The sequence below is a fragment of the Juglans microcarpa x Juglans regia genome, chromosome 4S (genome assembly GCF_004785595.1).
Source record: "Juglans microcarpa x Juglans regia isolate MS1-56 chromosome 4S, Jm3101_v1.0, whole genome shotgun sequence".
In the NCBI taxonomy this organism is placed as follows: Eukaryota; Viridiplantae; Streptophyta; class Magnoliopsida; order Fagales; family Juglandaceae; genus Juglans; species Juglans microcarpa x Juglans regia.
In genome coordinates, this window is record NC_054601.1 from 22,309,626 (window position 1) to 22,336,185 (window position 26,560).

Here is a 26,560-nt window from a genome sequence, read left to right on the forward strand (position 1 = left end):
CTTTTTGCTTCCACTGATTCATTCATCATCTAGACAGGTCTACTTCTCGATTTAGAGAAATTTCTGAGGAAACAATAGACTGTCTAGAACAAAAATGCATATATATCCGACCTTTCAAATTCTTTGAATTAACAACAACAATTAGAGATTTAACACAGACAGGGAACCCGAGTATTAGTAACCCGACTGTGGCTGCGCCGGTCTGCGACCGTGGGTGCGACGGTATGGGTTCGCCAGTCTAGAGTAGGCAATTTCAGTTCCGATAAATCGTGCGGCTGGGTTTATGAAAAGGGGAAGAAATGAAATCTGTTCCGCGAGCTGGGTATTCTATAAAGGGTATAGGCGCTTCGGTGTGACCAAGTTTAGTCGTGTTTCATGTACTCAGCTGATGTGTCCCCTTATTAGTGGTCTCCGATAAAGTCTCCATGTAGGATTGACCTGTCTAAAGAGGGACTGTAAGTTCAATGCTGTTGCCCCATTGCTAATTGAACAGTTATGGCAGAAATGCTATCAACTCTTTCTGCTCTTTTCATCCTTTCCCGTAATATATGGCCTGCCAGGAAGGAAAATATAATTAATGTGCCGTGGAAAATCTTTGAAGTGGCTACAAAAGCATGGGGGAAGCTGAAATGGACTAACTTTTTAGATTCAGAAATCATTTCAAATCATCACATCTCATCTAATCATTACAACTTTTTCATACTATAAATAATTCCACTTTTTCAAATTTCAAAATAAAAATAATATTCTAATAATATTTTATTCAATTTTTAACTTTATTCTCATCTCAACTCATTATCTAAACCTCCTTAATTTTTAAACTAATGTTTTGTTTCGTTGTTAAGAGTGAGTTCAACTCATCTCAAACCAATCATTCATGGAATCCACTACTTTTTCAACTTCCAATAAAAAAGTTAAACTCATCTCAACCTATTTCATACATTCAAACACAAATCGCAACCTATTTACATTCAAGTACCTCAGCATCCAAACGAAGACTTAGTAGTCATGGTGCTAGAAATTCTGAGCTTAAAAAAGAGGAAAGATAAATATTGCAAGCAAATGCATCTGAATCTCGCTCATTCACAAACTAAATCTACATTGTATATGCCCCTTCAGAACCTGAAAGCATGTAAATGCACTCTGGTTGATTACTAAATTGGTCGCAACATTAGTATTTTCATATCAGAAAGAGAAGGAAAGACAAATCTTGCAAGCAAGTGCATCGGCACCTCATTCTCAATCTTAATTTAAATTACACACAAATAAAAATAATCTTTAGATATTGTAACTGCAACCCCACAAGGTGAGATCCAGAATCAGAAGTCCATGCAAATCCTCGGTAAATACATTGCAATTCAAACTTACCTGAGAGATCTTCCAATAATAAATTGGACAAGTTAAAGGATCATCAGATGTAATTTTTAACCCACATGATTAAACCTTGACAGAAGCATCACCTTATTGCAATGAAAAAAAGATTCACTAATTTTCATCGTATTTCACTACACTTATAAAAATATAGATAAGAAGCAAGGTGGGATCTTTTGGGTCAACAGTAATGCCTTCTTACCTAATCAAGGACAAGCCTGCCATAACCCTAAGATGCAAAACGAGTAAAGAGAAAAAAGTTGATAATACGTTTGACTCATCATTAAATAAAAAAAAAAGGAAAAAATAAGCAACTATCTTGTACTTGGTCCGTGAAAAAACTCCATGTCTCCCATTTTTCCAATCAGCTCTCTCTCTAAATTACTAACAGAAATATTTTTACTTTCATTTATACTGCAAAAGAGAAAAAAAATAATGCTGTTGTTGGGCCACAGCCCTAATCATATAAAAGCCCTTGGACCTTACAACACTATCACGGATTCACTTGCAACCAAAACACGAAGTGTTTCTTTGAGATTTTCCCAAAAGAAGTTGATTTCGAAAGCAAAATGATGTCGTTCATCTGTCTCCATTTTTATCTATCAAGAACAGGGCAGAAAAAAGATTACAGGTCTGAATTATTCCCTCACCTAATAGACAACTAGAATTAACTGATGTACCACACGTTAATATACATCAATCTCCAAGTTAAAAAAATTATAACTTCTGAGTTCACCGGTACAATTTGAATAGGAAAATTAATTCAGATCCTTGTTCTTATACCTCTAAAGGGGCTAAGCTTGAAGAATTGGAACCTCTCAAGATCAGTTCTATTTCTCATTTTTCCACAATGATTCTCTAACGGCGCCCCATGCAATTCGATAAAAAGGAATGCATTTGATTTCATTTCAAAGATATGCTTTCAGTACCAACCAAAAGGAACAGAATCAGGTAAAACCAACGCTTAGTTCAGCCCATTAAAGACTACTTAATATAACAAATTAAAATGGTGCAAACTGGCACATCAAACATGAGAGCAAAAGGCCAGTTTGAACATCTCTCATGGAAATAGACAAATTTATGCACGCAAATATGTTCCTTTACCTCAGTCATCTGTATTTGCATTGGTTAGCTTCACATATATGCACGTGAAAGTCCTTTCATTTAGTCCCAGAGATGGAAGACTAGAGCACCATGTGCTCAAGGATCGGCAAAATTCTTAATTCCTGTAAAGTGATAAATGAAAGTGATCAAAAAGGTTAAAGACAAACAGAAACTAATCATTAAGACAATCATCCGTTCCATACATATATTCCAAGGGACATACCCTTCTTTCTTTCCTTGAGAAAAGTAAAATCAACAAAAAAATATAAAGATAAAAGAAAGAACTGACCCAACTATCTGTGATTTTACAAGGGGGAAAAAGAGAATTGCAAGGTAAAAAAGGGTCTAAAAGATCACGGCACAATTCAAGAAAGGGGTGCACAGTTGTTAGAGATTTGCCTTGAGTATCATATTCCAATGAAAGGGGTGTGCATTTCCAAGAAAAAAGGGTAAAAGATCATGGCACAATTCAATAAACTGGAACCGCCTTAGCAATTGGAAATGCATGGTTGCTTCAATGCTTTGCTTGTCTGTAGCGATCAAAGGGAAGCAATAGCCCCAACAACATTTATACTCTAAAAGGACTAATCTAAGTCACTATTGGAGCTCATTGAAATCATAATAAAGTCCAGTTCCAAGGACCAATGTGAGATTTAATATAAAGATATCATAATTCATATATCCAATGTGTGATCTAGGGCATTACATTATTTACAACATATTCTATTTTTTTTCTTTTTGTTGCACTCATGCTTTGTCGGTTTTGAACTCACAGATATACTCTTCAACTTGTTCTTATAAAAAACAAGAAATTTGTGCTAGAGCTCATTGGTCAATTTATTACCGTTTTAAGGCCCATTTAATTATTTATATTTTTTCATTTTCTAAGGAGCAATAATTTAGTTAAGGTGACTAAACTCGACCATGGCACGCACCACTTCTCAAGTCCACCATTCTCTGCAATGTCCTTTAATTGATTTCAATTATGTGTTTACTGGAGTTTCAAACTATACAAGGGCGGTGCATATTATTGGAATGGTGGTGTTGCACACACCAAACTCCCTGGTACAAGGTGGATTTTACTGTATTTGCAATAACGTTTTCCAGATTACTCAAGGGGAGAACATTATCAGGGAGACAGTTACAAAAAGGATAATCATCTTAGTGGTTCAACCTTTTTTTTTTTTTTTTTTCGTCATTTTAGGAACACGTCAAACAATAAACTATAATCAACTTCAAGGCTATAACCCAACAGATGATAAAACGTGAATCTATGTCAATGAAGAACTTGAAGAATATGGTTAGAATTTATTATGTGCTGCTGATGTTCATGGCATAAAATTTTATACATTGCAAGATGAGAGGTGCTTATAACCATTTTCATCTGATTGTCTAACATATGTGCTTATAACTGCTTGCAATTAATATAACCAGTCACAACAATTAATAGTTCAACTGTTTAGGTTTAAAGGTGCAAGCAACAAGCCTTCCAAACAGCATCCCACCAAATGTAACTTATGGCTTTCAAAAGTAAATCATGAGAAAACTAAAGCTAATCAAGTTACCTTCTGATCATGCCAGCAAGAATATGGATATCAGAATGAATTCACATCAATCAACCATAAAGCAAGGATCTCGGAACTTTAAAATAAGCCAACATATGAGCCAGTCAAACATTATGCATCAAATTCAAGAAGTACTACTTCAAGCCATTAGAATATGAGAACTCATTCTTTTTTCCCAATTCCAACTCAGATTCCAAATAAAGTAGCTCTAATAAAAAAATCAAATAGAAATAAAGCATAAGTTTTTCCTATAAGTGAAATAAAAGCATAAGTACCGGGACAAGAAACAAAGGATTTAAAAATCAACAGATAGTCACTTACCTCCTGATCTTTAATTGTCTGTGCCTCATGTGGTGCTATTGCTACAGCCAGCCGATGAAACATCCCAATTTCTCTCTCAGAATGCAGCTGCTCTATTACTGTCAACCTAACATGAATTCCTCAGGTAGAACAATATAACACTCGTTCATTTTGAAATATTGTCTAAAGAATGTGGTGTTCCACCAATATATTATTAGCCTCCATCATCAAAGAAGAGAACAATGGGAAAGGCCCCCCTTCAACATAAAAATCACCATTTCAATGGATACTATACCGAGAAGCAATAGCTTACGTTCTATCAAGTCCCTCGATCAACATCGAATATGTATGAGAATGAACCTGAAAACCCTTTTTTTCCATGATTTCAAACAGCTCTGAGCACCTATTAACCAGGCCCCTCTGAAGTAAACCATCAATAAGAAGTTTCCAAGCTACTTCATCGTGATTATACCCACAGTGAAGCATATTAGAAAATACTGTTTCAGCCTTCTCTTTGTTTCCTTCCTCATACAGCCCACAAACAAGCATCCTGTATGACTCTAAATGTGGTAAATGACCAAGCCCAACCATTGTATCCACGAATCCTACAGCTTTCCCAAATATTCCCAACACACAGCAACAATTAAGAATTGAGTTATAGATATCTTCAGAAGGAAACAATCCTCTTTCTCGCATATGATTAAATAATTGTTCTGCTACTTCTAAGCGCCTAACTTTGCAAAGTCCTTTAATGAGCTTGGCATAGGTGTTAACATTGGGCTCACAACCCCGTTCAGCCATTTTCTCAAAGAGATCCAAAGCATTTTCAAATTCCATTATTTTCCAAACATCTGCAATATTGGTTGGTTTAGTGCTTGAGACCAAATCAGGTCCCACAGAATTGCTATTTTCATTTATCCGCCGTTCATTTGAGAGATGCTTGATTAAATAGGAATAGGTATAATGTGATGGCTCACAACCGGCATCAAACATGCGCTTTAGAACATTAAGTGCACTATGCATTAATCCCATATGTCCATATGCATCTAGTAGCAGTGTATATGTTAGTGAATCTGGGAATATTTTTTCTTCATTCATCTTGGCCATCACATCCTCTGCTTCTTTCAATCTCCCTTGGTTGCAATATGCATGAATAAATGCAGTGTAAGTAAATACATCAGGCTGATATCCCAATGACACCATATGATTGAAAACCCTATGAGCATGATCAAAGTCACCTTCATTCAACATTACTTCAATGAGAATTGTGTAAGTTACAACAGTGGGCTTCACCTCCATCTTTGACATCTCATCCACCAGCAACAATGCTTCCTTTATTTTTTTCTCTTTGCACAAACCATCTATCAAGACATTGTAAGTGGCTGAGTTTGGCAAACAGTTCTCAGTACGCATTCTATTGAGAAGAGATTGAGCATCATCTATTCTCCCAACCTTGTAGTACCCATCAATCAAAGCGGTATATATCACTTCATTTGGCTTTATTTTCTTCCCCTCAGAGGAGTCAAAGAGGGCACGCGCTTCTTCTACCCTCCCTCTTTTACAAAGAGTGTCTATGAAAACACTATAAGTCCACTCATCAGGAACTAAACCATTTTCAATCATCAAACAAAGCAACCTAAATGCAGTATCTAATTGACCTGCGCTACACTGCCCATAGATTAAGGAGTTATATGTAATCAGGTTTGGTGAAAGCTTAAGCTCTATCATCTTATGAAGCAATGCCATTGCCTTGTGCACATTTTTCTTCTTACAAAATCCATATATCAACTCATTATATGTGCGAGCATTTGGACTACACTTACTTGACTCCATCAAACCCAAAATTTCTAATGCATCTTGAGTCATTCCCTCCTTGCAAAAACCATTAATCAACGCATTGTATGTGACCACAGTTGGAACCAACCGTTTCTCCAACATCCCATTTAACATTTTTCTTGCCTCATCAAGCCTATGTTCCTTACACATGTTATCAATTAGAACAGTATAAGTATGAACATTTGGCTCACAACCTTTCTCCGTCATCTCCTCAAAAAACTTCAAGGCTTCTACTTTCCTACCCAATCCACACAATGCACATATGATAACTGTGTAAGTCCGAACGGTTGGGCGACAATTATCCTCACCCATTTGGAAAAACAACTTAAGAGCCTCATCAACACGTGCAGCTTCACAAAGTCCGTGGATCAAATTAGTATATGAAACCTCATTTCTCTTACAACCCTTTTGCGGCATAAGCTTAAATACACTATAAGCACTGTCTACATCCTTATTCCTACAATGCCCCAATATCAACGAAGTGTATGTAAAAGTATCTGGACTCAACCCCGCTTGCACTATCTTATTCACGTACAACCCAGCCTCAGCCACATTCCCTAATTTACAATGCCCATTAACCATTGTATTGAACGTAAATATATTTGGAGATATCAAATCCTCCAACATCTCTAAATACACACGCTTCATTTCCTCGATCATGAGGAACTTAGACAACGAAATTAACAGCATATTATAGCTCTTAAGGGTAAGCTTAAATTGAAAATCACCTTTCTCTCGATTCATTATCCGCAGGACGTCCAACACAAAATAAGCATCATCGACCGATTGGCAGGACTTGATCATGGAAATCCGAATCTTCTCGGCGGGACCGAGAAAACCGTAACGCAAGAGAATGTTCAGCAGGGAAGAATGGGAGTGAACATTGTGATTGAAGCCGGGATTCTTCTCGGCAATCCAATAGAAGAACCCCAGGGCGGTATGGGGATCGAGGTCGAGGGAGAGGAGGGAGGATACATGGAAGGGGGATATGGAAGGGATAAGTTTCTTGAGGGAGGGGTGTTTCTGCCAATTGGGGCGAGAGAGGATGGAGAAAAGCTGAGAGGGGAGATCGTGTGGGTCGTGGAGGTGGTCGAGGGGAAGAGAGACGACGGAAGAGAAGGATTTGAGGATAAAGAGGAGGGTCTCTGGTTTGGGGTTGATAATGGCCGTCGGATCTCTCATCTTTGGGCACCGGAAGGCGGTGAGGAACCCATTCATGAATATTCCAAGGGTTGATTGCCGATGCATCGAGAGGTGGCTGAGACCGAGGCTGAGAGGAGGTAAAAGTAAGTCTAGAGAACCATGCCAGCCGCGTCTCGCTTCCCAATTCACATTCAAAACTAAGGCCCGGTGTCTCCAATCTTTACAAATCATTTCATCTACATTTTCTCAAGGTCTTACATAATTTAAATATAAATATTTTTTAATTTTTATTTAATTATTATAATTTTTTTAAATTTTTAAATAAAATATAAAAAATAATAATAATTTTTTTAAATCTCACAGCAACAAAAAAATATTAAGAAATTATATTTTAATTATATTTTTTTTCTCTTTTCTTAAAATCTTATGAGCATCTTAATTTAAATTATTTTATTATTATTTACAAATTCTTTTATTACTATTTACAAATTTTTGATACGGTCACATTTCATTTATATAACCAAGCGAGCCAAAGTAAAAATAAAATAAAATGCAATTTTTTTTAACTTAACTTCTTTCTTATTACTCTCCTTTGATCTTGTCTTTGTGTCATACAATATTCCATAACAATCCCGCTATGTACAAAAGACTTTGCACAGGAGAGCGGCGTAGGGATGCCATATTAGCGTGTATTAAAAAAATAAAAAAAACTAAATAAAAGAAGGAAAAAGCAAATAAAGATGAAAAAGAAAAAGAAAACTCTTCACACACAGATACTTCAAACAATTTCCGACTCGTGAACCTTTGAAACTGCAGTTCTCCATCGCTGTAATCCATTTCCTATGCAAAGCATCTAGCATTTTCAAATGGCCCCTACCACACAACCAGTCAAGATCCCTCATTTAATTGTTTTACTTTTATACACAAAAATTTGAATCCAAAAAACCTCATTCCCCTGCCCCACACACCCAGATTTGCTTGAATGCTAATTTTATCATTACTGTTTGGGAAGAATATACTCAAAAACTTTCACACTATTAAGTTTCTTTCAACCCGAGTAAGGATTTTAGAATTTGTGCCCAAATATAAACCAAATCCAAATATTTAACCAATTTCTTCCTTCATGTTCTTAACTTTTGCCTCTGCTTCCTACGAAAATAACTCAGATAAAAAAAGAATAACTACAAATCTAAATCATGACCCCACAAACACAGTATTTGAAAAAAAAAACCCAAAATCTCAAGATGGTATTACCGACGGAAGCTCTATTTTTTCTCATTCAAGTCCTTCAACAAAAGATCAATCTCTCCAGTCGGTATCACCGACATAGCCTATGATGCCAACCATGACGAAGAAGAAGACGGAGGATATTGATGGAGGGGGTTAGGATTCAGATACTGGGAAGGGGAAAATTCAGAGAGATGGAGGGGGAGCACGAGATGGATTTCAGAAACTGGGAAGGAGAAACACCGTATTAGTTCCATGTAGACTCCCACATTTTATTCGTGCACATATCTGCGCAAACTCTCCTATATATAGAGTTTTTCATTCCATAATTAAAAACTTCTTTTACGCTACAATGCTTATTAATTATTTAAAGTCATATAAAAAAAATGTAGTGCTATATACAATTTTGAAATGTGTAGTTTTCGCTTATTTGCTTATTTTTTTTTAAATATACCGAGAGAATGATATTTAAAAAAAAAAAAAAAAGTAGGTGACCTCCTTCCCAACAGATTTATTGGGTGTGATGTTGATGAAATAAAAGATTTGAGTTTATTTTTCTTAATACCAATTGTTTTAGAGACAGGATCATGGATTCAAGTAGCAAAGAGCGTTATTGTGACGTATGGATAGATGTATCCACAATACTAAAACTAGTTTCTATTGTGATATTGGACTACAATTCATGATACTAGAAGAGTAAAGGGGACTCAGCCTTGGTCATCAAGCTTTGAATGGGAATGAAAAAAGCTTAAGCATATATGGAGGAAGTATGACACAAAACAAGCGTAACCCCTCAAAAATACCACGGGCGGACTCTCGTCTGAAATATGTACCTCGCCCTGTTTATAAATTTCTCAAGCAGTAACTATAATGCAAATATTCTCAACAATACCTAACTATAATAAAAGAGCAATGCTACACAATATTCTCGACCTCTACACACTATATTTTTTAAATTTTTTTATTTTTATTAAATTTATTCTTTTTAAACTAATTCAATTCTTCTATTCATATATTAAATATTTGATAAAAATAAAATAAAAAAAAATATGGTATGTAGAGATTATGTGAATGGTAAAAAGTTGTGTAGATTTTTTGATAATAAAATACCAACATGATACTTTCCAAAGAATTTGCCCTTGCAACAACCAACAACATAACATAAATCCAAAGTAGTACAATTCTAAGGGCTCGTTTGAAGAGTTAGATGAGATGAGAATTTTGTAAACAGTAATAAAATAATTTATGAATAGTAGTGAGATAGTTTAAGTTGAGTCTTTTTAAAATTTTGAAAAATAAGAGAGAAAAAGTTGAATAAAAAATAATATAAAATTAAAATATTGTTAAAATATAGTTTTATAATATTATTTTTGTTTGGAAATTTAAAAATTTTGATTTTTTATTTATTTTATGTTTAAAAATTTTAAAAATTACAATGATTAGTTAAAAAAAATTACAATTATTAGAATATTATAATCCCAAAAGTTACCTCGTTGCAAGGTATTTACTCAACCTAAACCAAAGTCAACATAAAGATATGAACTAATATCCATAACTTCCTAATTTTGTCCCAAAGCTAGTTGGAAAACCTCGAAATAAATTTGGGAATACTCGTACTTATTCATTAGAGAAATGTTATTCATAATCTCTTTTACCATTATGTTCTCATTATTCTATGATATGGTATTGAATGATTGAAGACTATTTATTATATTTTACTTGTAGACCTATTATTTAAAGTCACATAAAAAAAATGTTGAGATCAAGATGATGATAAAAAAAAGATGATAAATAGATTTAACCTATTTGATAACTGATATGATAAACACTATATATATATATAAACACACACTAGTAGTGGCTCAACGTGCAAATCCTATTTACTTTTTTGAGTAATGCTAAGTGAACCTATGTTTTGACTGATAAGACACATAAGAACACATAAGACACATTACGTGCAAATATTGTAGAAGGTCATGAAACACATAAGAATCCATTACATCATAAGTCCAAATTCAATAAGGATAAAACTAATTATGGGAATAATTTAAAACCAAAGTTCTATATCAACATAGATGATAAGAGACCCATTTGTTTTAACTGTAACAAATCGGGTCACTTGGCCAAAAATTATAGCTATAGGAAGAGGAAAAATTAAGGCAATGGACAACTAAGATTACCTAACTCACAGGCTCATATGGTGCTTTCTGGGACTTACTCCATTGGAACCGTTGAACAGTATGTGACCATAAGTCTTCAAGTTTATCTGGCATATAGTGCTACTGATTGGATAGTAGCCATAGGAGCCAATGTACGTGTCACTTTTAACCACAATATTTTTTCAACATATCAGGATACAAGCAACATGAAAGTGACGATGGATAACTCCACCTCTACACAAGTATTTGGAGTAGGAATTGAACTCAAATTAATGTTGAGAAATACTCTTCCTTTAGAAGAAGTATTTTACGTACCAGAGGCTAGGAGAAACCTAATTAGTGGATCTTTACTTAGTGGGACAGGCTACACATTATTATTTTAATTCAATAAAGTTATTGTAATTAAATATGGGTCATTTGTGGAGAAAGGTTATGTGAGTGGTGGTTTATTTGTAATAAATATTCAAAATTAGAAAGTAGACAAATTTGATTCTAATAATAAATTTGTATTTTCTACATGTTCCTTTTCAATATGGCATGCTAGACTAGGTCATGTTAATTATCATAATGCTAAAAGAATGATAGATTTATAGATTATTCCTAAAGTTCCTATTGATTTGGATGAAAAATGTTTAAATCTGTGTTCAATCAAAACAACTTAGAAAGTCATTTAGATTTGTTATAAGAAATTCATCGTTACTTGAATTAATTCATAGTGATGATTGTTATTTAAATGGTGCTCCTCTAAAGATGGTAATAAATATTTCATTAGTTTTGTAGATGATATGTCTAAATTTTGTTATGTTTACTTGATGAAAAACAAAAGATAAATCATTTAGTAAATTTGTTGTCTATAAAACTGAAGTTGAAAACCAATTAAAGAGAAATTAAAATTATCAAGTCTGATAGAGGAGGTGAATACTCCTCTAATCAATTGGTTCAATTCTGTGAGGAGAATGATATTATACATGAAGAAACTGCTCCATATTTTCCTCAATCCAATGGTGTTTTTGAAACAAAAAATAGAATCTTGGTAGATATAGTCAAATGCATGCTCTATAAATCTGGCCTACCTGAGCAATGGAGGGTGAAAGCAATACTTGCATTTGTTTTATCTTCAATAGAGTACCATTTAAGGGATCTGACAAGATACCGTATGAACTCTAGAATGGTAGAATACCCAATGTTAATTTCTTTAGAGTTTGGGGTTGTCTTGCTAAGGTTAATGTTCCAAAAATTAAGAAAATGAAATTAGGTCTCAACACAGTAGATGCAATATTTATTGGGTATGCTAGACATAGTTCTACATATAGATTTTTTATTATCAAATCAGAAGTCCAAGATATTGATCTCAACACCATCATTGAGTCTAGGGATGCAACATTCTTTGAAGATCTATTTCCTTTAAAAAATAAGTTAGAAAGATCTTTACCTATAGTAAGTTTTCCTTCCACTAGTAGTCAACCTATCATTATATCTAATCATGAGAGTGCATTAAAAAATGAACTTGGAAGAGGAAAACAAGTTAGAAAGAAAAATGATTTTGGACATGATTTTTATACTTATTATATGGAGGAAGACCCGTTGACTTTCAAGGATGCCATGATTTCCATTGATTCTACTTTTTAAAAAGAATCAGTAAAGAATGAGATGTAATCTCTTAAGACTAATGGCACTTGAAACTTATGTGATCTTCCTCCTAGATGTAAAACCATTGGATGTAAGTGGATTTTTAAAAGGAAATTGAGACCTGATGGTACTATTGATAAATTTAAAACTAGGCTAGTTGCAAAGGGCTTTACACAAAGAGAGGTTATCAATTATTTTGATACGTACTCTTCTGTTAGTAGAATAACCACAATTTGTGTTCTAATTACTCTAGCAACGATCCATAAACTTGAGGTCCATACATAATGCTATGTTTTTACATTGATGGTGCATATGCAATGCTTTGTTTTTACGTTGATGATATTCTCATCTTTAGTACCAATATAGATATTGTTCTTGATGTTAAAAAATTTGTAATCTAAAAATTTTGACATAAAAGATATGGGAGATGCACAGGTAATTCTTGGTATTAAATTAATGAGATCTCGTGATGGTATTAGCATAAATCAATCTTATTATATTGAAAATATTCTTAAAAAGTTTGAGAGATTCGAATGCAAACCTATCAGTATTCTTCTTGATCCTTGTTTGCATTTAATTAAGAATCTTGGAGATCCTGTGTCACAACATTCCCAAATTATTAGTACGTTACTGTATATTGCTAATTCTACTAGATCTGATATTTCATATGCTGTGAGTAGACTTAGTAGATATACTAGTGGGCCTAATGATTCTCATTTGAAGACATTGGATAGAATTCTTAAATATTTGAGAGGAACCATGACATATGGTATCCATTATTCTCGATATCCCACTGTATTAGAAGCATACAATGATGCTAGTTGAATAACTGACACAGTAGATCGTAAGGGAATGAGTGGATATATTTTCACTCTCGGTGGAGCAGCTATGGCTTGGAGTTCTTCCAAGCAAACTTTGATTTTACGATCTACTATGGAGGCTGAATTGATAGGTTTGGATACTACTGGACATAAGGTAGAGTGGTTTAAGAATTTATTATCAGAAATTCCATTAGTTAAAAAAAAAATGCCAAGTATTTCTGTTCTTTGTGACAATCAAGATATGATAAGTATTTGTGATAATAAACACTTTAATAATAAGAGGAGACATTTGAGTATCAGGCATTCTACGGTAAGATATCTGATAAAGAATGGATACCTAATTTTGGAATATGTAAAGTCAAAAGATAACCTAGTGAATCCTTTGACGAAATGACTAGCAAAGATGAAGGCTATATGTACATCAAGGGGGATGGGACTGAATCCCATTAGTTAGGTCACCGGTAGTGGCAACCCAACCTTCCTAACTGGAGATCCTAAGAATAATGTTCAATGGAAGAGCAAATTATTTGAGTGACTGGATAGCACTATTAAAATATTATTATAGATCCATCCCTAGGGTGTGAGTACTATAAATGCAATAGCAAAGGAAAAGCGAAATACCTTGAATGAGTCTAAGACTAAGATGAGGTATTGAATTGCAGGTACCCTTGGAGAACTCACCTATGTGAGTGTAACTGTAGGGCCGCAATCTATGGTAATAGGCCTATTCCATAGAGCGCTCAAGAATCCAAGATACGGTGCACGACTTTTATGCACCACCTTGAAAAGAACCTGATATATGTCATACTATGTGTGTGGTGTGGAGAAACTAGAGTTAAAAGATTCTGGTTCAAGACTTAGTTCACCATGGATCTTTCAGATGGAAACACGCTAACACTAGGTAGACGTTCAAAACCGCAAGCTACCTCTATTGATGCATAGTACTTAGTCCAAAGAAAATTTTATTTTATCCTGTCTTTTAAAATATTTTAATCAGGTGGGGGGAGGAGGGATTGTTGTTTTTTAAACTTAGAAATGATTAAAATATTTGATGTAAAGTAAAAAATAATGTGAACCATTACCATTGTTCAATATATTGGTTTGGCAGTCTAGATTTAAATGAAAAGATGTTTTGGTAACATGAACTAATGTATGCCTCTTGGGGATATGAGTCTTAACTGCTTGCCAAACAAACAAAGGGTTGTATCCGTTGTTGAATTAGAAATCTTTTCAATGTATTCTCTAATATTTGAGAAGTTGTGACTTCTCCAAAGTGCTCCTTCATTTTAGTTGTAACTCTTCACAAATATCCTTTCATTTAAATAAGTTATGACTTTTCACAAGTGTCATTTCATTCTAGCTGTGACTTTTCACAAGTACCCTTTCATTCTCTATAAATAGGGAACCCCACCCACAAATTCATTAACTCAAAATTCTCTACAAAAATTAGAGAAACACTTCCTCCTTCTTTTTGTCTTTCTTTATTTGGGCTTTGGCTATTTTATATCAGGTTCGAGAATATCTTTTTGTGTGCACTGACGATGAGATTAACGAGAACCAACATTGTTGTATATTGGGAGTAGACTGTCAAGAAACTTAGTGCATGTTTAAAATTGGAGGCGATAGAATCTATTCTAAGGAAAGCATCCATCACAATGTGCCTCAACATCGGGTTCTCTTTTTCTAATTTGTACTTGTTATTTTACGTATTCTCTAGTTTACAAAGTATTTCAAAATATTTCCCAACAAAGCCTTCTTCACTCTAGAATCCATAGAAAAAGACAATGTTTAACAAATGAAATTCAACTGTATTTTCCTAAAATATATAGAAAAAGGAACTAACAATGGACTCACAAATCAAAAACACAAAAGTTCAATGTAATATAAGGAGCTATTCTAGTAAGAGAAGGTCCAAGATTGTAATAAAATGAAGCAAATTCTTTCTCTCTCAGCATGTTTAATGCTACATGGAGACTACACATCAAAATTCATATTCGCATGGAAAGTTCATCTTGTCATATAGGCAACAAAAAATAACCATACCTCACACATAGTTCAGTACCACACCAGTGGCACCCCTAACTCTCGCTTGTGATTTGGCAAAGATCGGTCGGGCTACCAGCGTTACGGGTAATACATCCCTAGCACTTAATGACATCAAGTATGTGCATACATGTAATACTATACTATGTAGTTAATTCACAGTGAAAAAATAAAGAAAATTCATTAAATCTAACAGTGCAAAAATTTAAAGCTACATTACTAAAAAAAAATCCATAAGCCAAAGGTCTTCCAAACTTCGGCATTTAAATGTTACAGTTACCCAAATAAAACTAATTCAACCAACAATACTTAAACAAAAGGGGAAACAGATCCCCCAAATCTTCACTCCTCAGGCAAAGTCGAACTTCCATGCTCATAACCGTCCTCTGCATCGAAGTCTATAGTTCTACAGAGCAGAACTGCAAATGGGGATACTATAATGAGATTTTGCAAAATTTCAGTAAGTGAAACTAAAACTAACAATTAAAATACAAGCGGGTGAAATCTCATTTACCTTGAGGCCATCATAATAGGAATTTCGAGGAATTACAACATTTACAATTTCTCCAAAACACGAGAATACCAGTTTCTCATACAAGATATCACGCACCTGATTTTTTTTGTTCAATTAGTTTTCTCTCTCCTCTTATTTTCTCTCTATACACATGTGAAAAATAGTTTTCTCTTCTTTTTTATTTTTTTTTTCTATCAATGATGGTGCAATGTTAACGATCGTAGTAGCATTGATGGTTTTCAAGAGAGACCTTGTGATTGAATCAAAGCTATTTGTGCTAGTTAAGGAATGAGATCTGTTACGTATCATAGAGATAGTGAGCATGAACTACTACTGGGAGTTTCCATGGTGCAATGACTCGGGAGAGCATTGGACGACTGTATGGTAGGGGCTAAGAAGAAGTTCTACATGACGATGAGGGAGGGACACCACAACTTTATAGCACAGAGGTGCTAAATAGCCGTGGTCGGTATATGGCGGTAGTCGAATACAGCGAGGGAGGGAGGCAATGCTTCATTTTTATTCTTGAAGGAGAGGATGGGAGGGGTTGGAGAAAACTGAGGGAGGCATTGAGGGAATATATTCAGGGAAGAAATGCTGAAGGGAGTCGCGTTGAGCCATCATCATGGCCAATGGTGGAAGAGCTTCAATCGTACTCAAGGTCGTATAGGGAGGTGCTTCTGGCATCGGTGGTCCATCGTGAAACACGAGGAGGGCATGGTGGGGGAAAGTCTGCAACTGGGTATGGTGCTGGAAACATGCATCAAGCCACTTACCTTGTTAGAAGGAATGAGGGCATTGGCAGGGATGGTGTCAGGCAGGAGGAAGGTCACACACAAATTATGTTGGTGGAGTTGCAGGCTCAATTGTGGAATTTGCAAGAAGAGGTGGGAAAATTTTTGGGATTGGGAGATAAAAGGGGCTGAAGGAGATATGGTGGGCTTTGGGGCTTGGAGGTCTGGGGCTAGACCAAGTCAGACTCGATGGATTGGGCCAAATAGTTGGGGGGCTAGCTTGGGAATAAATGGAGTGCGCTGAGGGGCTGGGCCCAAACCCATGGGACGATTTGTTGGGAGAGCCCAACTCGTGTGGAGAGAAAGAAAATGGGTCTGTAGCCAATGGTTGAAATGGATTCCCTCCACTGAAAAATGCATCACGATGCAGGTGGCCTACTTGGAGTAGTTGTCGACAGGGACACAGAGGTCGCTAGTGACGGTGTTGGAGCTGCCGATAGATGGCCAACACATGCCGTTTGTTCAAAACTCGAAGACAGAGACACTAGTAATCGTTCCTCCACCTCTTTGCGCCACGTCACCCTCGAGAGGTGGCCAGAAAGTGCTGATGCGTTGTGGGGGTGATAGGTTTACTCCGGCGACCACTATTTCTGAGATTCTCAAGGATTCTGAGATGGATGCAAGGGAAGGGTCGTGTTTGGAAGAGTGGCAGTGAAGATTTGACTCATTATGAAGAAGAAAGTAACCAGGGACTCATCCAAATGCGAAGCGGGTCTGTTGGGGAGGGTGAACATCATTTCGGGGATGAGACTCAAGATTTGTCGAGGGAGTTCAAAGTGAGTGAACCCATTCCTTTGAACTATGTGTTTCCTGACCAGTCGAGTGTTTCTAATTGGGTACTTCAAAAGGTAAATGATTTACAACAGTGTGTGGGGATGGAGTGCGAAGGTTACGAGGAACTGTTTATGGCTCTACTTACCACCATTGAAGTGGGGCACTATCAACACAAGAAAGCTGGATAAAAAAACAGCGTGAGCTTAAAAGGTTAACGTGGTCTATGAATAATGAGGGTAGCTCTAATAGGGATAGGTCAAAAGGGAAGAGGCTAACCTTTCCTCAATGAAACCCAAATTGTGTCATGGAATGTCCGAGGGCTCAACGAGGTTAAAAAGCTTCTTCAAATAAGGAACTTGCTATAGGAATGGAAGGCAAACATTATTTGTTTACAGGAGACAAAGATGAAATTAATTACTAGAAGAGTTGTACAAAGTTTATGGAGTTGTGCATAAGTGGATTGGGTGTATTTGGCCTCAAATGGGATGTTAGGAGGTGTGCTGGTAATGTGAGATAGAAGGGTGGTGGAGAAAAGATAGGAGTTTATAGGGGCTTACTCAGTAGCATGCTCCTTTATGAGCGTAATTGATAACTTTTTGTGGGTCTTTGCAGGTGTATATAGACCAAACCTAGACAATGACAAAAGACTATTGTGGGAAGAACTAGTTGGAATACATAGTTTATAGGACCTCCCATGGAGCATTGGTGGAGATTTTAATATCATAAGATTTCCAAGTGAATGCTCTGAAAATAGAAGGGAGCAACCATCAATGTTAGAGTTCTCAGATTGCATCTTAGATTTAAACCTAGTGGATTTGCCATTAGCGGGGGGTCCTTCACGTGGTTGAATAATCAGCTGGGGTCTCAATTGGATAGATTCCTAATATCGCCAGAAAAGGAAAGTCTTTTTCTAGATGTTTGGTAGAAGAGAATGCCTCGTCTTTGCTCAAATCATTGGTCTATCATGCTAGATTGCGGTGGCATTCAATGAAGACGCAGGATTTCAATATTGAAAATATGTGGCTGAAATATGAAGGTTTTGTAGATAGGGTTATACAATGGTGGGCATAATATCAGATATAAGGGACCCCTAGCTTCATCTTTGCGGGAAAATTGAAAGCTCTAAAAATATATTTAAAGCTTTGGAACATGCAGTCTTTTGGTGATGTAGGGGAACACAAGAAAAGCAAGGGGTTGGAGATTCAGTCATTAGATAGGGTACAAGAGGACTAGCTTGAAGAAGTAGCTCAAAAGAGACCTTTTGGTGTCAAAAATCAAGAGCATTGTGGTTATAAAGGAAGGTGATCGTTGCAAGAAGTTTTCCACCGAATAGCCAACTCTCATAGAAGAAACAACAACATTGAGATGCCGAGAATTGATGGAGTGGATTGCAGGGAAAAACAGGTGATTCACAATCATGTAGTTGATTTATATGAGCAGCTACTTTCCAAATAGGTTGGATGGAGGCCTACGCTTGATGGGCTTGGTTTTGATGCCATTGGGCCACATGATGTTTGTCGATTGGGGAGGCCTTTTGAGGAGGCGGAGGTTTATGAAATGATGTGGAAAATGGTTAAAGACAAGGCACCAGGTCCCCGATGGTTTCTCTATAGGTTTCTTTCAAACATGCTGGGACGTGTTAAAGGATGATCCAATGAAGGTGTTTCAAGAGCTCTTTTCAGTTGGAAAATTTGAAAAAATCCTTAACACCACTTTAATTGCTTTGATACGAAAGAAGGTTGGGCCTGCGGAGATTAAGGAGTTTCAGCCTATTAGCTTAGTAAGTAGGGTTTATAAGATAATCTCCAAGGTGCTTGCGAACCGTCTAGGTGAGGTATTGGGGAAGATAATTACAAAACTCCAAAATGCATTTGTAAAATGTAGACAGATTCTAGACGCAGTTCTTATTAGGGGTGATCTCGGTCCGGATTAGACCTATTCGGTCCAGGGATTTTCCACCCTAGACCAAACCGAGTAATGTATAGGACCAGACCGGTCTTGTCCATTTCGGTCTGGTCCAGTTGGTCCATTCGGTCTAGACCATGCCCTGGACCATGCCCAAAATGGACCATTCAACCCATCTAAATCTGGTTTTTTTTTTTTTCCAATTTTAATTATTTTCAACCCACTTCAAATTTTGTACATTTTTTAGCTAAAAATACTATATAAAAAAAAAAGACTTGATCTTGAGAAATACAATGATAAAAGAAAACTAATCTATATAAAAAGCTAGAAAAACAAAATAATAATAATAATAATAATAATAATAATAATAATAATAATAATAATAATAATAATAATAATAATACAAAAGTTATTGCAAATTACAAATTACAATCCAAAACTTAACAACTTAACACATAATGGGTACATGGCATGAGGACCATATTTTCTGACAATATGAAGACAATATTTTCTAGCAATATGAAGATGTTTTTGCACAGAAAGAGAGAGAGAGTATAGTGGAATCAGTCGTAATAAAACTCCATGTTTATCCATTTATTTGTTTTCTTAAGAACCCAAGTCTTTTCATAATTATACTATCAAACCATATCAAAATAAAATGAAAAAGAAGTAAACATTGGGATTTGTTATGGTATATAAACTCATTGTACTTGCCACTTCCATTGTAAAGATTCAAAGAATTTATAATGAAGGTATATCAAACTATATGTGGTTTCATTACAATCAAAGGGAAAGTGTACACATTAATTCATAATTGATCATAAAAATACTGAATTATTTATTCTTTACTTCATTTTTCGTGTGTAATCTAATATTCTCTATAGAAAAATATTGTTTCAGTTGCTTGATTACACACAATTTGTTCTTAACTAGTAATTCTATATACAATGTGTCTGTAATAATCCAATGAATACAACCGTTTGAAAGATATTTTATGAATGTATATATGTGGATGTGATGCCATAAGACTGCATCCACCAGATATATGCGTATATGGCTATGCTTTGTGGTCAATTCTAACCCACATCATGACTTTCCATGATCATGTCCCACAATACTGCAGCCATAAGATATTTCTCTTTTATGGTCCATTCCAACCCACATGACCATCATATTTTCTAACAAAATGAAATTAGCTCGATGATAAAATCCAAGACCAAAAATGATAACCAACAGTATTCTTACCTCTTTAGTTTTTAATCAACATTGGGTGTATGGCCAGTAGGCGTAGAATTTGACGCCTCCACAGAATCAGCAAAGTTCAGGTCCCCAACAAGTTCTATCCATAAAAATTTAAAACAAAACAAGTTAAAATGTTAAATAAAGTTATATAACATAGAAGATAAAACAAAATAAACCACAAAAGATATCAAAGGTAATTTTATTACATATCCGTATCCAGCTGCTTCTCAAATTCCTCCACTTCATCCATTAAAGTCCTAAGGCTTATTGGAGTAGAAGAAGAACGAAGCCAGTTTTGTGCATATATGAGACCCTCAACACTCATTGGATTTAAACTACTTCGGAAAGGGTCAAGTACACGACCCACAGTGCTAAATATTGATTCAGAGGCCACAATAGATACTGGTATTGCACGTATATCGTGTGCAACCTTTTAAAGTACGTGATATCTAACTAAATTCACCTTCCACCAAATTAGAAGGTCAAAACTATCATCTTGATCCTCACATCTTTAAGCTAGATATGCATCAACGTCTGACTTACTTTCCAAACTGTCTTCTGACTATAACTGTTGCTTAAATTGGACCATCAAATTTGCCTTTCTACTCGCCATCTTGTCAGTTGACGGAGCTACATTTTCATGTGGGGAACTTTCATACTGAGGAGAATGCCCTTCTTCGTTTTCCCTGTATACCTTATATATGCAGATAAATGCATTTCTCAACTTCCAACTGAAATCAATTTTTTTTGCATTATCATGTGCATACATTTTTCCCAACCCAATGTCAAGATATCGCATCTTGTAGTAAAGATCAAGAAGAACGCCTACATAGAGCAACAGATTCTAATTTTCCAAGTTCTCTCAATACTTGTCAAACTTTCTCTTCATATTTGTGGCTATTAATCCCACCACGGGGTTTCGTTCTTCACACTCCATGTTAATGGCATCTTTAATAGTAACCAACTCCGAAAAAAAAAACATTGCAAGTTACATATTCACCACCCGAGAATTGTAAAGTTGCATAATGAAATAATTGAAAAAATCTCACAAACAACTGTACCTTCTCCCAATAAGATGCATTGGGAGGCCCTAACTTTTTTGACTTTCTTGTATTCACCACATAGTCCACATTTTCATCATTGACATCGTCATCTCCAATACTACCAAAGAAGCACGAATCTTCTTCCTCCAACCGATCAAAAGCCCTTCTAAATTTTGAAACCCTCTCCAACACAAGATATGTGAAGTTCCACCAAGTCGGTACATCTAGGCAAACTTGACTTTTGGATTGAATCTCTTATAACCCCATACATTTCTTAAATGTACTCCACCATTGAGGGGAGGATTTAACATACTTCACAACACCCTTCACCTTTGCAATAGACTCATTCTATTCTTTTAACCCCTCACAAATTATTAAGTTCAAAATGTGAGAACAACATCAAACATGCAAGAATTCATGTTCCAAGACCGTGTCTCTCCTATACTTGTTTTTTTTTTCAAATAAGAAATAGCCCAATTATTAGAACTTGCATTATCAAGAGTGAGTGTAAGTATTTTTGGTCACCTCTAATCATGCAAACACATCTCTATGCCTTTACCAAGGGTATCACACTTGTGGTTTTCAACCAAATAAAAAGAAAGAATCCTCTTGTGTAACTTCCAATCATTATCAATAAAGTGTGCTGTGAGACATATATAGTTTAAGTGTTACGCAGATATCCATGTATCCGTGGTGTGGGAAATTCGTTGCCCTCGAAGAGCATTTCTCAACTTTTATTTTTCCTTCAAAAACAAACTAAAGCAATCATTGGCAACCATTATATGGGATAGAATTCCTATCCACTTAGCGCAAACCATAAGAATAAACTTCCTAAAATCCTCTCCTTCAGCATGCCTAAAGGGCAACTCATCAAGAATAATAATCTCTGCTAAGGCTTGTCGGCAAGCCTCAACACTAGATGCAATAGGCACAAGTCCCCCACTACCACTACCACTTCCTCCCTCCACCTTCCAACCTAGAGTCGTCTGGGATTTATCCGTCTTCTTAAACGGACATTTCTTACATTGATGCTCAATGTGATACTTCATGTTTTTCGTACCATTGGTCTTCATATCACATGCATACGAAGCACCACAATAAAGACATGCAGCCCTAGGTTTACTTGAATCACCTTTTGGTATTATTGTAAAATGATCCCAAACAAAAGACCTAACTCTATTTTTTTGTGACCCACCAACTGATTTATCACTTACATTGGATGGGGGTGGGGGTGGGGATGGAGGCATGATTTGTGTTGACTCTTGCACATCATTTGTAGAAGACTCCATCTATAAAAAGGACAAAAGCACAAAAGGGCAAAAGAATTAGAAAACAAACATTAATTCATGTGCAAGCAAAAAGATGATGAATAGCACTTTGAACACTAAAGAAGATATATAGTTAAGGAGGTTCAATACAATATTGTCAGCTCACAAAGCTAGAGTTAAGTCATGCATATGTCTTTAAGAGAAGATGTGGGAGTTGTTTTCATTTCTTTCCCTCTTTCATTTCATTTCAGCAATGGACAATTTGCTGATTGAAGCATTACAACCTAATTAAGATCACAAATCATAAGGTTCAATTCCATTGCATTGCTGATGGTATGGAGGTTTGTGATGATTACTATAAGGGTATATGGTTGAGAAGTAGATCTTAGAAAAATAAAACTACAATATAATAAAATTGCCCCTGTAGTATATTGCCCCTGTAATGTAAGCTCTTAGAAAAATAAGAAAGACAAAGTGGCCTGGGGGTGACTTGTTTGGCATGCAATATTATCCATTGGGAATTTGGGCATATTATTATTCTAAAATAAATACAAAGATAAACACCCAATTTAAAACCCTCGCCGTGAGAGTGTGTTTCCCTTTGAAAAAAACACTTTCTCTCTCTCACTCTCGTGAATCATGATCACGAGCTTGCATCTGCCATCTACTGCCATCTATACACTACCAACCTTAAAGTAGAGATTCAGAGAACAAAAGAAGGACCAAAGACTGTAACACCCCGTATTTCAGTATATTTTTACTGAAGGATTATTTTTATTTATTCAAAAAATTTTTCTCTTATTTTAAAATTGTTGGATTTTTAGTTAGTTTATTTTTATGATTTTTAATTTTGTGAAAATTATTTTGAAGTGCTTTCTTATTATTAATTATTGTTATGTATTTAAATTTCTCTTTACTCTAAGTTAATTTACTGTTGGATTTAATTATTTTATTTTCATTTTATCATTATGTTTAAATTATTTTATTTAACTTTCTGTTTTAAAATCGTTTTCGTTGGATCATTTTTTCCGTGACCCAAGACGTGAGGATTGGACCTCATTTCTTTCCCTCCATTTTCTCTTTCCTCTCTTTTTTCTTTCTTCTTTTCCTTTCTTTCTTTCTTTCTCTCCCTTGCTCTCCCGCGTGCTGCGACCTGCTCCCTCTCTCCCCTGTGCATTACTTCTTCCTCACCCAACCCACTGCCGTCGCGCCGCCGTGATCGACACTGCCCCTCCCATTAGCTTCCCCACTGGCCGGCAACCACCTTCCTCCGTTTCCAGCTCCTCTATCGCCACCGATAGCCCTCACGCCCAACACTAAGCCGTGGCACCCTTTAAGCTTGCGCGCCGCCGTCGCATCACCTCCGGCCACCATCTCTTCACCACTTCATCATCGACCTCATAGCAACCCAATGGACCCAACCCCAGCTTCATCCGTCACTGGTGAAGCCTATCTATCTCTATTTTCGATTTGGACACCTTTGGCCTAAAACCACCGTTTGCGCTGCCACCCACGGCAAACCACCACTACCACTGGCTTCACCGACCTCTCTAGGCCCTACCCTATCAATTTCGGGTCTTGGATTGTCTCCATTGAAAAATGGGTATTTGAGACCCACAGCCACAGTGCATTTTGCACTGTTCTGCAGCTGTGTTGCCATTTCTTGTAGCTCCGTGATCCTTCAGAAATTATTATGTAGCACTGTAAGTATTTTTCCAAAGAACTATTGTGATTTAAATATATTTTTGCACTAACCCATATTATTGTGATCTGGTTGGACATGCCGGACTGAGTCCGAGGAGTTCGAGGGTCGGATGGATTGTGGACGGAGTTGTGTGTTTGGTTGGTATTGTGAAATGTAGGTTGTGGGTATGGTGTTGTTCATGTACATGGCATATTGCACGCATGAACATGTTTGTAAAGGAAATTGGATTTTCATGTACATGCATTCATGTTCATGTGTTTTATGAAAACTGGATTTTTAAGTGTTAAAAAAGTTTGGATGCGTTTGTATCACGACCCCAAGCCGAGATGGGGTATTATCTCGGTGGAGCTCTTCTGGTCACTCGGGAGCGAAATATACTGAGTGACATCCCCTGGGTTGTCGCTGGGCGACAAAGGGATCAGACGAGATGGTCTCGTGCCGACTCCGTGGCCCCTCTGCTGGCGGAGGCTAGAGGATGCTTGGTCACGAATCGCTGGGAGCGGAACTGGGCATCGCTCGTTGGGTAGTGGGTGCTTCGCCACGAACGCACTGGGTGCAGAACTGAGCATCGCTATGAAGTCAGGACGTGCGGATGATCCCTAGGAGAGATCATGGTGCATTGGTTAATGGAATAATGGGCTATTTTCTGAAAAAATAGCGTGTGTTGAATAAAAAGATTTTATGTGATTCATTTTCTGGGAAAATGAGGTGTTATTGATTTGGGTCATTTTCTGGAAAAATGACGGAGCATTATTTTTTGGCCAAATGGGATTTTGGCGTGTGTTAAAAAATATATATTTTCGGGAAAAATGATATTTTTGGATCTGAAGCATATTTCATCATATGTATACATGTTAGCTGCACTAATATGTTTTTATCTCGTGGTTGTTTGGTTTATACTTACCTGCGGTACCGTTGTATGGTAATGCAGATTTTGATGTAGAGGAGGATGAGGGTAAGCCTGAGGAGTCGGCTTCACCCGATGAGTGATTGGAATCACTCGTATTCTGGTTTGAGACTTGTATATATTTTTATTTGGGATGACTGTATAACTTTTTTTTAAAGATGATTTGTTTTGAATATTTGTATTTAAAATTCTGGTACTTAGTAGACTAATGTATATTATCCGCTGCGTTATTTATTGTACATTGTTGCATGTACACACACTTGGCACTATCATTGGGATGCGTGACCGTGTTGTCATCATCCTGACGTCACGATTCCCTTATTTTTTGTACATGGGAGTCGGGACGGCACAGGTGGTATCAGAGCAGTTCGGCTCTGGGTAAACCCACATGTCCCTTAGGTGAAGTACTAGAAATTTTTATTTTTTTAAAGTTGTAAGTTAAATTATTTAATTTAAAGTATATTATTTTTAAAGTTGCTTTATTTATTTTATTTTATTGTATGTTACTTTGTTTGTTTATTTATTTTATTTTAGGTTACTTTATTTTGTTTAACTATATTATTTTATGGTAGGCTATTTTATTTGTCTCTATTATTTTATTGTGTACTGCTTCATGATTTTCTTCACTTTGTCTTGTGATATTTTATTGTTGGTTTTATTCATTTTGTCGTATATTATTTATTTATGGAATTTTATTTTATTTTGTTTTGTTCGGAGTTGAAAGGCGGGTTAAGAGTTTTGCTATGGCAGGAAGATGGTACGACTGTGAATGTCATTGTTAGACTTGAACATTTAGTGTAGTAGGCCTGAACTTTTGGCAACTGGTTTGTTTTAATATCGAGGGTCAAACGACATGGTCTGGGTGAACCCTATAGAGTAGGAACTCAAGTCGCAACTGAGGAGAGAAATAGTTTTAAATCGCTTAGGTTAATTGAGGATGTAGCCTCCGTAGAAATTATGTAGTGAGTTTATGGAGTAGGAGGTTGTAAGTTCAACGAATTTCAAGGTTAGATTTTTAAGAAGTTCATCTAAGGTTTGTGATTCTATAGCTTTTTTTAGGAAATAAGTTTATAGAATTTAAGGTGGTAGGTTCAACAAGCAATTAAGGGATTATTTAGATTAGAAGTTTTTGATCTTGCCGACCTTGATAAGCAGCTTCTTAACATTTGAGACTTTAGAATTTACAAGCTTTACATAGTGAATATTTTAG

General features: G+C 36.0%; 1 protein-coding gene across 1 annotated transcript; it reads right to left on the reverse strand.

The window, feature by feature from the left end:
- Positions 1 to 459: 459 nt before the first annotated feature.
- On the reverse strand, positions 460 to 7,542 carry LOC121263870 (pentatricopeptide repeat-containing protein At5g65560). Its single transcript, XM_041166953.1, has 3 exons — positions 4,362 to 7,542; positions 2,476 to 2,597; positions 460 to 553 (listed from the first exon to the last, which is right to left on the reverse strand). The coding sequence occupies exon 1, from the start codon at positions 7,422 to 7,424 to the stop codon at positions 4,650 to 4,652; it is 2,775 nt and encodes a 924-aa protein (XP_041022887.1). The 5' UTR covers positions 7,425 to 7,542; the 3' UTR covers positions 460 to 553; positions 2,476 to 2,597; positions 4,362 to 4,649.
- Between the last annotated feature and the right edge of the window lie 19,018 nt (positions 7,543 to 26,560).

Bases quoted from the DNA above. Each gene is read 5' to 3' on its own strand.
- LOC121263870 (XM_041166953.1), bottom strand. From the start codon at position 7,424: ATGCATCGGCAATCAACCCTTGGAATATTCATGAATGGGTTCCTCACC.